The sequence below is a fragment of the Rhinoraja longicauda genome, chromosome 22, assembly GCF_053455715.1.
Source record: "Rhinoraja longicauda isolate Sanriku21f chromosome 22, sRhiLon1.1, whole genome shotgun sequence".
NCBI classification, from domain to species: domain Eukaryota; kingdom Metazoa; phylum Chordata; class Chondrichthyes; order Rajiformes; family Arhynchobatidae; genus Rhinoraja; species Rhinoraja longicauda.
In genome coordinates, this window is record NC_135974.1 from 33082275 (window position 1) to 33096303 (window position 14029).

Consider the following 14029-nt stretch of genomic DNA (forward strand, 5'->3'; position numbering starts at 1 on the left):
AAGTCAAGTCAAGTCAATTTTATTTGTATAGCACATTTAAAAACAACCCACGTTGACCAAAGTGCTGCACATCTGATTGTTTAGTCGATGACTGGAGCTTGATGTTGCTCAACACATGCACTCTTGTGATTCTAGCTTACGTATTGTGATTCAGAATATATCTCAGAGGTTTCAAGTGCAGGAAGGAACTGCAGACGCTGGCTTAAACCGAAGATAGACACAAAAAGCTGGAGTGACTCAGAGGGACAGGCAGCCTCTCTGGAGAGAAGGAATGGGTTGAGTAGAAGGGTCTCGACCCGAAACGTCACCCATTCCTTCTCTCCAGAGATGCTGCCTGTCCCGCTGAGTTACTCCAGCTTTTTGTGTCTATCTTCAGAGATTTAATCGTTGCCAATTCACTCGATTTGCCTGTGATTGCTTAATATCATCAGAATGCTTGATGTGTGATTTAACACTTCATACACCTCCCTGTCACCTTGTCTCTCCTCTCTCTACACAGGTGAGATTAAAACAATGCGATATGGAAACATCCCTCAATTTTTTTAAAAAGCATCCCGTAGCATTTAACTGTGGCTCATTTAACTGAACACTGCATTAATACTGCATTTAATGTTGTTCACTTGTTTATCATTCAAGACAAGTGTGCTGCCCACTAGCGATGAATGACTCAAGGCAGTTGCTGAAACGTGAGGTCAGTTTCTGTGTCCGATTCACCTAATTAAAACAAAACGTAAAAAAATTAAAATGGAAACAAGAAACAAAAACATTCATATTTAAACGTTTATTTTGGAGAAAGGATATAGCCGATTAAATTGGAAGCTCCTTTGCTCAGGGACAGCTTCTTCCCCTCTGTTATCAGGCTTCTGAACGGCCCTTCCATAAGCTAGGGCGCTGTCCGATTCACCTCTGCCCCATTGCGGACATTGGACTTTGTCTCTGGAACTGACGCGCTACGACGCTAAGAATTATACTCTGCACTCTGTAACTTCCCCTTTGATGCATCCGTTGTACTTGGGTTTGACGTGATTGTATTTATGTACGGTGTATCGGATCAGATTTGATGGCGTGCAAAAACAAAGCTTTTCACTGCACATTGACACGCGGCGATTACAAACCTAAACCTTTAGTAACAGGGCGGCACGGTGGCGCAGCGGTAGAGTTGCTGCCTTACTGCGCCAGAGACCCGGGTTCGATCCTGACCACGGGTGCTGTCGGGACGAGGTTTGTACGTTCTCCTGTGACTGCGTGGGTTTTCTCTGGGAGCACCGGTTTCCTCCCGCACTCCAAAGATGTACCTCATCTATTGCATCCGCTGCTCCAGATGTCAGCTTATTTACATCGGCGAGACCAAACGCAGGCTCGGCGATCGCTTTGCTCAACACCTGCACTCGGTCCGCGTTGGCCAATCTGATCTCCCGGTGGCCGAGCACTTCAACTCCCCCTCCCACTCCCAGTCTGACCTTTCTGTCATGGGCCTCCTCCAGTGCCATAGTGAGGCCCAGCGGAAATTGGAAGAACGGCACCTCATATTTCGCCTGGGCAGCTTGCAGCCCAGTGGTATGAACATCGACTTCTCCAACTTTAGATAGTTCCTCTGTCCCTCCCTTCCCCTCCTCCTTCCCAGATCTCCCTCTATCTTCCTGTCTCCACCTATATCCTTCCTTTGTCCCGCCCCCCCCTGACATCAGTCTGAAGAAGGGTCTCGACCCGAAACGTCACCCATTCCTTCTCTCCCGAGATGCTGCCTGACCTGTTGAGTTACTCCAGCATTTTGTGAATAAATACCAACGATGTACAGGTTTGTGTCCAGGTATGTAGGCTAATTGCCCTTGGTAAAATTGTAAATTGTCCCTAGCGTGTAGGATAGTGCCAGTGCGCGGGGTGATCGCTGGTCGCCATGGACTCTGTGGGCCGAAGGGCCTGTTTCCACGGGATCTCTCTAAAGTCTAACCTTTGCTGATGCTATTTCGAGAGCTGTTGATACTCACTGGCTGTGTTGAATGTATTGCAGGCGGAGATGTCACAGTTACCCGCTGCGCCAGGGGGTCCGATGGATCCAGGTAGTCCCGGCAGGCCCGGGCGTCCCGGAGGCCCGGGCAAGCCCTGCGGCCCTTGCTTCCCACGCTTCCCCTCTCCCCGAGGACCTGCACAACCAAACCAAGGTTCAAACCTGCTTCAAACCATGACGCAAATCATCGATACAGCACAGAGCAATACAGCACAAGAACAGGCACTTCAGCATTCAGGTACGTCGTGTGGCACGGCGGCGCTGCGGTGGTGGAGTTACTGCCTGACAGCACCGGAGACCCGGGTTCGATCCCGACTACGGGTGCCGTCTGTACGGAGTTCGTACGTTCTCCCGGTGACCCGCGTGGGTTTTCTCCGAGATCTTCGGTTTCCTCCCACACTCCAAAGACGTACAGGTATGTAGGTTAATTGGCTTGGTGTAGGAGAGTGTTAATGTGCGGGGATCGCTGGTCGGTGCGGACCCAGTGGGCCGAAGGACCTGTAACCACGCTGTATCTCTAAACTAAAGTAACCCTTGCAACCCCTCTCTCTCCGTCCCTCCCCCACCCTAGTCACCGTACTAGTTTCACTGTCGTCCAGTTGATTTTCACTGTCTGTATTAACTCGTTATTACCTTCCTCGCAGGCAGCAATGGATCATTGTGGGCTCCACATTTCCTTGATCATCGTTGCTTTCTGCATATCTTCCATTCATTTGTCCTAAGCACCGTCTATATCTCTCGTTCCCCTTTCCCCTGACTCTCAGCTTGAAGTAGGGTCTTGACCTGAAACGTCACCCATTCCTTTTCCCCAGAGATGCTGCCTGACCCGCTGAGTTACTCCAGCTTCATCATTGCCTGTGCTGAACATGATGCCAAGACCGTCTCTAATCCATATCCCTCCATTCCATGCATATCCATGTGCCTCTCCTAAAGCCTCTTCCACGCCACTATCATAGTTTTGCTCTCCAAATCTGAGCATTTCCAGGGCGATGTGAATTCTCTGCTGGTTAAAGGAACTCATTAGAATATTATAGAAACTAGGAATCTGCAGATTCCGGTTTACAACAAAAAAAAGAGACAAAGTGCTGGAGTAAGTCAGCGGGTCAGACAGGCAGCGGGTCTCTGGAGAACAAGGATAGGTAACGTTTTTGGATCGGGACCCTTCTTCGGGAAGTCCCCACCCGAAACGTCACCTATCAATGTTCTCCACAGGTGAGTTTCAGTGAACCAAATCATCTTGTCCTCTACTTTATCTGAATGTTGGTGAATTACATAGAAAATAGGTGCAGGAGGAGGCCATTTGGCCCTTCAAGACAGCACCGCCAATTAAATTGGATAGGTTATTAAATTGAGTCTCAGCAACTATAGTAACTCAGCAAGGTGTGCATATATACACACACTGAACTTTTTTTCTCATGTATTCTATTGCTTACTGTGTGTTATGTTTCCACATTCTGTTGTGCTGCTTCAAGTAAGAATTTCATTGTTCTACCTGGGACCTGACAATAAAACACCTGACAAGTTATGTGTGTTAAACTGCTTTGGAGTAATTCAGCGGGACAGGCAGCATCTCTGGAGAGACGGAGAGAAGTCTGAAGATGGGTCTGGACTCCAAGCGTCACCCATTCCTTCTCTCCAGAGATGCTGCCTGCCCCACTGAGTCACTCCAGCATTTTGTGTCTACCTTCGCTTTAAACCGGCACCTGCAGTTCTTTCCTACATAATCTGCTTTGGATATCTGTGATTCAATTCCTTTAACGTGTTTCATGCAAAGGAGGCAGGTCAAATACTTATTTGCTGGTTATTAAGATTGAGTGGTAGCTAGATTCCGCTAAAGCTAAGAGCACTCTGCAGAAAGGCCCTGACCCAAAATCTTGCCTATCCATTCCCTTCACTTACGCGATTGAATTATTTATTTCATTCACATACACTGCTTGACCCATTGAGTTAGTCCAGCCTTTTGTGTTATGCTCAAGATTCCAGCACCTGTGGTTCCTTTTGTTAATCCAAAGAATTTATTTGCATGTTGGTAACATTCAGTTTGAGCTAGATTCCTCTAAATCCTGGTGGACACCTCCTTCTAGTATGAAGGTTAACTCATTTTGAACCCAGTAGGTCTCCTGAGATGCTGCCTGACCTGCTGAGTTACTCCAGCATTTTGTGAGATAAATACCTTCGATTTGTACCAGCATCTGCAGTTATTTTCTTACAGAAGGTAACTGAAGATCATCGTCATGGTTTGTACCTGGGGTTCCCCTGGGTCCTTCCGAGCCGGGAGCATTGATTCCAGGGCTTCCTTTCTCCCCCTTTTCACCAGGTTTACCTGTTGACAAAACATTTTCAGACATAGAGAAAGTTGAAACTCCAAGGAACAGTCTGTACTGTATTTCCTCCATTTGTACGGGGCTCAGTGACCGAGATCAGATACATTAGGCTTTCGGTTAAGTTCAGCTCAGCCGAGTCTATTGTCGGTCACGGTGGCGCAGCGGGAGAGTTGCTGCCTTACAGCGAATGCAGCGCCGGAGACCCGGGTTCCATCCCGACTACGGGTGCTGTCTGTACGTTCTCCCCGTGACCTGCATGGAATTTCACCGAGATCTTCGGTTTCCTCCCACACTCCAAAGACCTATAGTTTAATTGGCTTGGTAAATGTAAAAAAAGTGCCCTAGTGGGTGTGGGATAGCGTTAATGTGCGTGGATCGCTGGTCGGCGCAGACCTAGTGGGCCGAAGGGCCTGTTTCCGCGCTGTATCTCTAAACTAAACTAAAATGTGTACCGAGCTACAGCGAAAACTTTTTTGTCGTGTGCTAACCAGTCATCAGAAAGACAATACATGATTACAATCAATCCATTTACAGTGTACAGATACAGTACATGATAAGGGAATAACGTTTAGTGCAAGGTAAAGCCAGCAAAGTCCAGTCAAGGATAGTCCAAAGGACATCAAAGAGGTAGATAGTAGTTCAGCACTGCTCTCTGGTTGTGGTTGGATGGTTCAGTTGCCTGATAACAGCTGGGAAGAAACTCTCCCTGAATCTGGATCTGAGCCTTAACAAAAGTATCAGACATTCCCAAACCTGCTCCGACATTTTGGTGCCAGCAATGCTCCTGGTATTCAAACCAGATCCATCACAGGTACTGATCGCCCCTCCGTCACAGAGATCTACAGGAGGCGCTGGCTCAGTAAGGCAGCCAATATCATCAAAGACCCACACCACCCTGGCCACGCTCTCATTTCATTCATACCATCAGGAAGTAGGTGCAAGTGGAAACCGTGACCACTAGATTCAAGGACAGCTTCTCCCCAACAACCACCAGGCTCTTGAACACCGCACAACACCCGACTGTGGGTGCTTGTCTGTACGGAGTTTGTACCTTCTCCCCATGATCTGCATGGCTTTTGTGCAAGATCTTTGGTTTCCTCCCACACTCCACAGACGTGCTGGATAATTGACTTGCTATAAATGTAAAATTGTCGCTGTGTAGGATCGTGTAAGTGCGCAGGTATCACTGGTCGGTGCTGACTCGGTGGGCCGAAGGGCCTGTTTCCACACTGTATCTCTAAACTAAACTAATCGCAACAATGAAGTACAACTTTTATGGTTGCATTAAGGACCACAGGGGGTTGTTTTGCATTAGTGTTGTGTTGCTATGGTTATTAACCATTTAGACAATAGAAAATAGACAATAGGTGCAGGAGGAGGCCATTCGGCCCTTCGAGCCAGCACCTCCATTCAATGTGATCATGGCTGATCATTCTCAATCATTACCCCGTTCCTGCCTTCTCCCCATACCCCCTGACTCCGCTATCCTTAAGAGCTCTATCTAGCTCTCTCTTGAATGCATTCAGAGAATTGGCCTCCACTGTCTTCTGAGGCAGAGAATTCCACAGATTTACAACTCTCTGTGAAAAGGTTTTTCCTCATCTCAGTTCTGAATGGCCTACCCCTTATTCATAAACTGTGGCCCCTTGTTCTGGACTCCCCCAACATTGGGAACATGTTTCCTGCCTCTAACGTGTCCAACCCCTTAATAATCTTATACGTTTCGATAAGATCTCCTCTCATCCTTCTAAATTCCAGTGTATACAAGCCTAGTCGCTCCAGTCTTTCAACATATGACAGTCCCGCCATTCCGGGAATTAACCTAGTAAACCTACGCTGCAAGTCCATTTGTGACTTTGTCTCTGGAGCTGGTGGGTTACAACACTGAGAACTATAATCTTCACCCTGTACATTGGCCTTGGCTCCAACTATTATAGTTGAGTTTGATTTGATTTGTATTTATGTGATCCAATCGCATGTGATCCATGTGATTGGATCGCATGCAAAATAAAGCTTTTCGCTATTCGCGTGTCAGGGGTTATGGGGAGAAGGCAGGAGAATGGGGTTGAGAGGGAAAGATAGATCAGCCACGATTGAATGGCGGAGTAGACTTGATGGGCCGAATGGTCTAACTCTACTCATATTCCTTATGACCTTATGATCTCACTGTGCGTGACAATAAAAAACTTAAACCTGAGCCACGCGGTTTTCCCAGTCTCAAGAGTGACATGTGAATTGAAAAACCTGGCGTTGAGGACATTTTCTCGCGTGATTCTAAATCATCGGCCTGAGCCATCTTTGGGTTTTGATTTGTACTGATGAGAATAGCGCCCAGAGACTACAGTGTCAAACTTGAGACTCCACCACAAAGGAGCCTGAAATTCTGTTCACTGTGCCGTGCCAATTGAATTAAACAGCTGCCCATAACACAGCTAGTGTCTGAAACTGAGAGTGAATATTGAATTCATTCATTGATGCAGCATGGAAACAAGCCCTTCAGCCCACCGAGTCCCCATTCACTGTATCCCACTTTCTCATCCACTCCCGACGTGCTTGGGGCAATTTTACAGCGACAAATGTAATCCAAAACTCCAAGTCTTTGTGGGAGGATGTGGGAGGAACCGGGTTCGATCCAGACCTCAGGTGTTGTACCTGTGTAGAGTTTGCATGTTCTCCCTGTGACCACGTGAGTTTCCTCCAGGTGTTCTGGTTTCCTCCCACATCTCAAAGATGTGCGGATTTGTCGTCTGATTGCAAATTGCCCCTAATGTGCAGGGACTGTGTGAAAAAGTGGGATAGCATAGAATTAATGCGAATGGGTGATCATTGGTTAGCATACACTTGGTGGGCCGAAGGGCCTGTTTCCATACTGTTTCTGTAAAACTGAACTGGAGTAGACAGAGGGAACCCACGTGGTCACTGGGAGAACGTGCAAACTCCACACAGAGACAGACAGCAGCCAAAGTCAGGGTCGAACCGTGGAAGCGCTGTGAGGCAGCAGCTCTACCCGCTGCGCTATTGTGCCGCCTTATTATTACCTGCACTGTCATTCTCTACAGAACAGGTTAGTAATGGTGTCCGAGGATCTGGTGAGAAAGCAGGAAGATTGGGTTGAGAAAGATAGATCAGACATGAATGAATGACAGAGTAGGCTTGATGGGCCGAATGGCCTAATACTGCTCCTAGAACTTATTAACCATGAACTTCTGAAATAATGGTGGCTCTGAAAACAGTTGCAATACAGATGCTCACACGGGTCTAATAGCGTTTCATTGCGTAGATAAAGAATGTGAAGTGACCTTTTCTACCACAAGGCAAGAACAGGAAAAGATGCGTGTCGGTTTGTGCTGGGAGATATCAGGTACCTATCTCTCCAGGGTAGCCGGCTTTGCCAGCAGTGCCAGGCATGCCAGGTATTCCGGGCGGTCCTCGGTTTCCAGGTGGTCCTGGTTTGCCGGGTTCTCCAACCTCACCTGCCGGTCCCTGGATGATCCGTACAGGTGTGGGGTTCTTTGAAAACTCATTCAGGACCAAATCAAATTTCAACATGTGATCTAGTAATCAATAAACAAACAAAAGGTCGAGGTTACTACCAGAGAACATAGAAAACATAGAAAACATAGAAAATAGGTGCAGGAGTAGGCCATTCGGCCCTTCGAGCCTGCACCGCCATTCAATATGCTCATGGCTGATCATCCAGCTCAGTAACCTGTACCTGCCTTCTCTCCATACCCCCTGATCCCTTTAGCCACAAGGGCCACATCTAACTCCCTCTTAAATATAGCCAATGAACTGGCCTCAACTACCTTCTGTGGCAGAGAATTCCACAGACTCACCACTCTCTGTGTGAAGAAATGTTTTCTCATCTCGGCCCTAAAAGACTTCCCCCTTATCCTTAAGCTGTGACCCCTGGTTCTGGACTTCCCCAACCTCGGGAACAATCTTCCCGCATCTAGCCTGTCCAACCCCTTAAGAATTTTATATGTTATACGAACATCAGGTAACATCAGCTTTTATTCAGAGAACGTGGCACAGGGCAGCACGGTGGCGCAGTGGCAGAGTTGCTGCCTCACAGCGCCAGAAACCCGGGTTCGATCCTGGCTACGGATGCTGTTTGTACAGAGTTTGTACGTTCTCCCCGTGACCCCGTGGGTTTTCTTCGGGTGCTCCGGTTTCCTCCCACGCTCCAAAGACGTACAGGTTTGTGGGTGAATTGGCTTCGGTAAAAACTGTAAACTGTCCCTGGTGCGTAGGATAGTGCTAAGTGCTCGGGGGATTGCTGGTCAGAACGGACTCGGTGGGCCGAAGGGCCTGTTTCCGCGCTGGATCTCGAAAGTCTAAAGAATACAGCTTGAAAACAGGTCCTTCGTCCCACCGAGTCCATGCCAACCAGCCGTTCACACTAGTTCTACTCGACACGCCAGGGCCAATTTACAGTGGGCCAATTAACATGCAAACCTGCTGTCTTTACAATGTGAGTGGAAACCAGAGCACCCGGAGAAAACCCACGCGGTTACAGGGAGAATGCAATTCAAGGCAATTTGACGTTTTAAGCTGTTTACTTACTCTGAACAAGCTCCTCACAGGCTTGGCTCACCATCTGGTACACGGCAGAGAGGGATTGTGGCTCTCCCTACAAGGGGAAAACACCAAACCATAACTCCAGAATATATATTGGATTTTGCTGGAATTTTTCTTTTGGAATTATCATCGGGAAAAACAAAACAAAATATTCACCTTCTCTCCTTTTTCGCCTTTCGTACCGGGAAGTCCCTGTGAAATAATGTTTAAAAATGGATAACCACACCAACTGCATTCAATACATTGTGGCACATGATTAAGTTTCAGAACTGAATGCAAACAGATTTGGGTTTTAAAGACCAATGAATGCTGGCTTGGTTTATTCACAAAATGCTGGAGTAACTCAGCAGGTCAGGCAGCATCTCCGGAGAGAAGGAATGGGTGACGTTTCGGGTCGAGGCCTTTCTTCAATTCCGAAGAAGGGTCTCGACCCGAAACGTCACCCATTCTTTCTCTCTCGAGATGCTGCCTGACCTGCTGAGTTGCTCCAGCATTTTGTGAATAAATCGATTTGTACCAGCATCTGCAGTTATTTTCTTATACTGAATGCTGGCTTGGGCCTGCTACCAATGTTCTCTGAAGCCACTTGGATTCTCGGGGATGCGTGAAGCCATGGGGCGAAAGCAGAATCTTTTGCTCAGAACAGGGAATCAAACTCCAGAGGGCAGTGGTTTAAGTTGAGAGGGGGAAGATTTAGTAGGAACCCGAGGGGCAACGTTTTCACTCAAAGGGTGGTGGGTGTATGGAACGAGCCGCCAGAGGGCGGCACTGTGGCGTTACGGCATCCGGTAACGGTGCCCCTACTGGTGGCGGTAGAGTTACTGCCTCGCAGCGCCAGAGACCCGGGTTTGATCCTGTCTACGGGTGCCGCCTGTAGGCACATGCGTACATATGTCTCGCCCAGGTTTGCCAACTGTCCCGTATTAGCCGGGACATCACGGATTTTGGGCCTTAAATTAGTTTGTCCCGTACGGGACCGCCCTTGAACCGTACTAGTAGGGTTGCCAACTTCCTCACTCCCAAATAAGGGACAACGGGTGACGCCACTGCCCCGCGCCCCACGCGACATCACCCAGCCAGCGGCCACCTGCTCCCGCTCCACCAATGGCAGCCGCCATTGGTGGAGCGGGAGCACATGGCCGCTGGGCTGGGTGAGGTCCCGTGGGGCGCGGGGGCGGTGACGTCACCCTTTGTCCCTTATTTGGGAGTGATGAAGTTGGCAACCCTAGTCTCACACGTCATATAGTTACATACGTGGCAACACTTACAGATGGCCCCACGTCACCAGGAGAGCCCTGATCTCCTTGATAACCCGTTGGCCCCACAATTCCTGTTGGCCCCTGAAAGAGATCATTGCACAGTTTATGAAATCAAAGTCAAAATCCTTCACGTTCTCTCCCCCGGCGCTCAAACGTACCATTAAAGACTAAAGGGATAGTTGGCCACTTTACTCTCTGCTATCAATCATACTGGCAGAGTACACTTCCCGAAGTTTATGCATCGTGAGTGAGGTCACTAACCCCCTACACTACTTAGCCAACGGTCTGGGCTCAGTACGGACAGTCACTGTACAATGTTGTCTATTTAGGTCTATTCAACCTAAGGTCTATTCGACCTTAGGTCTATTCTGATTCAACCCCATCTTTATCTAGATCTTGCTACGATCAAGTTTTGGGGATCTGCAAGGACCTATGCTATAATTCACTTTCACAAGTATTAATGGAAAATAAAAAGGACAAAAAGTGCAGGAGTAACTCAGCAGGTCAGGCAGCATCTCTGGAGGATGTGGACCGGCAATGTTTTGGGTCGAGACCCATGTTCGGACTGAAGAAGGGTCTCAATCTGAAAGGTCATCTGTCCCTGATCCCCAGAGATGATTTTTTAGATTTTTAGATTTAGAGATACAGCGCAGAAACAGGCCCTTCGGCCCACCGGGTCCGCGCCGCCCAGCGATCCCCGCACACTAACACTATCCAACACCCAATGGGGACAATTTTTACATTTGCCCAGCCAATTAAGCTACAAACCTGTACGTCTTTGGAGTGTGGGAGGAAACCGAAGATCTCGGAGAAAACCCACACAGGTCACAGGGAGAACGTACAAACTCCGTACAGACGGCACCCGTGGTCAGGATCGAACCCGAGTCTCCGGCGCTGCATTCGCTGTAAGGCGGCAACTCTACCGCTGCGCCACCGTGCCGCCCTGACCCGCTGCCTGACCCGCTGAGCTACTCCAGCACTTTGTGTCCTTTTGTGTCACAGAGTCATACAGTGTGGAAACAGGCCCTTCGGCCCAACTTGCCCACACCGGCCAACATGTCCCGGCTCCAACTAGTCCCACCTGCCTTGCCTGCCTCCATAATCCCTTCAAACCTGCCCTATCCTTTTCGGTGTATTAACCAGCATCTGCAGTTCTTTGTTTCTGAGAATGAAAAATTGAAATATCCTTTTCCCTTCACAGTGTCATCCAAATGCCCAAACATCTGCAGTTCTGATCAGAAAGGCCGTTCAATCTTTCTCCAAAAGTTGCATTGAAGAAACAAAATGTTTGTTTTTTTTCTCCACGGGTCAAAAAGATCTTGAACATTCTGCTCAAGATTCTGAACATTCTGTACAGGGAAAATCAGTGGAAAATGTTCTGTTATTTATGACACCTTGTCAAACAAAATTCTTTATGTCAACTTACTCTTGGCCCAGGAAGTCCTGGTGGTCCCATAGTGCCTTCCAGTCCTCTTGTCCCCTAGAACATTAATAACAATTTATCATTTATAAACACACTGTCTATTTAATGGCAATACCCAAATTGGAGGTTGTCATTCCATTCCAATCTTTGCCTGAGGCCGTGAGATTCATTCTCTCTGCAAATGCGGTAAAAACCAGCAGCTCAGCGGTAGAGTTGCTGCCTTACAGCACCAGAGACCCGGGTTCGATCCTGTCTATGGGTGCTGTCTGTACGGAGTTTGTACGTTCTCCCAAAGACCTGCGTGAGTTTTCTCCGGGATCTCCGGTTTCCTCCCACACTCCAAAGACGCACAGGTTTGCAGGTTAATTGACTTCAGTAAAATTGTAAAATGTCGCTAGTGTGTGTAGGATAGTGCAATTGTACGGGGCGATCGCTGGTCGACACGGGCCCGGTGGGCTGTTTGCGCACTGTATCTCTAAAGTCAAGTCTAAAGTAAATAGCTCTACTCATTGAAATTAAATTATCTTAATCTGAGGCAATATAAATTACACTGTATACGCTGGAATTTAGAAGGATGAGAGGGGATCTTATTGAAACATATCAGATTATTAAGGGATTGGACACGTTAGAGGCAGGAAACATGTTCCCAATGTTGGGGGAGTCCAGAACAAGGGGTCACAGTTTAAGAATAAGGGGTAGGCCATTTAGAACGGAGATGAGGAAAAACATTTTCAGTCAGAGAGTTGTAAATCTGTGGAATTCTCTGTCTCAGAAGGCAGTGGAGGCCAATTCCCTGAATGCATTCAAGAGAGAGCTTGATAGAACTCTTAAAGATAGCGGAGTCAGGGGGTATGAGGAGAAGGCAGGAACGGGGTACTGATTGTGAATGATCAGCCATGATCACATTGAATGGCGGTGCTGGCTCGAAGGGCCGAATGGCCTATTCCTGCACCTATTGTCTATTGTCTATTAAACGAGTTGCCAAATAGATTTTAAAAGAAAAGTGATACTTTGACTGCAATTTCAGTATTTCTGAGGCATCCATTGAATATTCCATAATAAATCATACTTCGTTCAAATCTAGTCCATTAAAAAGTCAATGAAAGAAAAACATTTAAAATTTATTATATTCTCAATCCAAGTGGAATTATCCAGCCAAAGCTAGCCCTGGTAAAACGGACTAAACATAAAACAAAGGCACAATATGCTGGTGTAACTCAGTGGGTCAGGCAGACCCACCAAATTACTCCAGCACTTTGAGTCTTTCCTCGGTAAACCAGCACCTGCAGTTCCTTGTTTCTACTGAAAATAGGGCATGTTTCATTTTTAAATGTATCTCTTTAGGGCCTGTGCCACTTAGGTGATTTTTTTAGGCGACTGCCGGCGACTGTCTTAGTGGTAGCAGGTCGCCGAAAAACCGGTGACTGGACCCCCTCCCTACGACAATGTCTACGACAAGCTACACCAACCTACCACCTAGTCGACGTCAAGCTACGGCAAGCTACCGACAACCGGCGACCCAATCGTCGCGACTTAGGACGTCCACCTACGACCGCACCTACGGCGACCTACGACCACACAGGTGACAACCCGCGTCAACCGAAGTCAACCTACGTCTACCCGCGACAAGCTATGACCCTGTCGGCGACAACTGAAGAGAATTCACGTCATTTTGGCCTTCGGGCTTGACGCTGGTACCTGTCGCAGGTTGACGTCGGGAGTTGCCAACGGAATTCACCAAAGTCAGCACCGGCGACAACCTACGTCACCTGACAACCTACGACAGCGCCCACGTATGTTTCTTTTTTTTTTCCCATTGGAACCTAATCAGATGTACAGCACTTTGGTCAACGTGGGTTGTTTTTAAATGTGCTATACAAATAAAATTGACTTGACTTGACTTGACGTCAGGAGACGTCAAGCTGCGATCATTGGCATCAAACCAACAGGCGGCGAAAATATTTCAACAGCGGCGACCAGAAAAACTCTACGACTCTTTGGAGACGCCTCACGACCGAGCAGGTGACACACCGTGACCGTGCGGTGTCAGCCTAGCCACCTGTAGTCGCCTAAAACATCGTCAAAGTGGGACCAGGGGCTTAAGACTGAAACTAAGAAAAAAACTTGTTTATTGTCTTTGCCACGAGGATCCCTGCACTTAGATAGTTTCAAGTAAATATGTCTTTACCTTTGGCCCCTGAATTCCATCTCTCCCCGGCGGACCTCGTTGTCCTGGAAGTCCCTGCGGAGAAATAAAAATGTAGACTGAAGCCAGGCCCTTACGCACAGCTCATTCAGCAAGAGACAGTGCCGTTTGTCTTCCCTTTCCCAATGATGGCCTCCAAAGCAGTACCCTGACTCTTCCAAAGGAAAGGAGAAGCAGTTGTAAAACCCTAGACAGCATCTCACATTTATGCCTCGTTTACTTTCCAGC

At 47.9% G+C, this 14029-nt stretch overlaps 1 protein-coding gene across 1 annotated transcript in view; it reads right to left on the reverse strand.

Annotated features, from left to right (window-relative positions):
* Positions 1–2097: 2097 nt before the first annotated feature.
* Positions 2098–14029, reverse strand: part of LOC144604540 (collagen alpha-1(XIV) chain-like) — a 116632-nt gene continuing 104700 nt past the window's right edge. Inside the window, 9 exon segments of the mRNA XM_078419072.1 lie at positions 2098–2144; positions 4254–4331; positions 7698–7778; positions 7780–7886; positions 8899–8965; positions 9070–9105; positions 10182–10253; positions 11599–11652; positions 13784–13837. Coding sequence (XP_078275198.1) covers positions 7698–7778; positions 7780–7886; positions 8899–8965; positions 9070–9105; positions 10182–10253; positions 11599–11652; positions 13784–13837 — 471 coding nt within the window. The 3' untranslated portion in view covers positions 2098–2144; positions 4254–4331.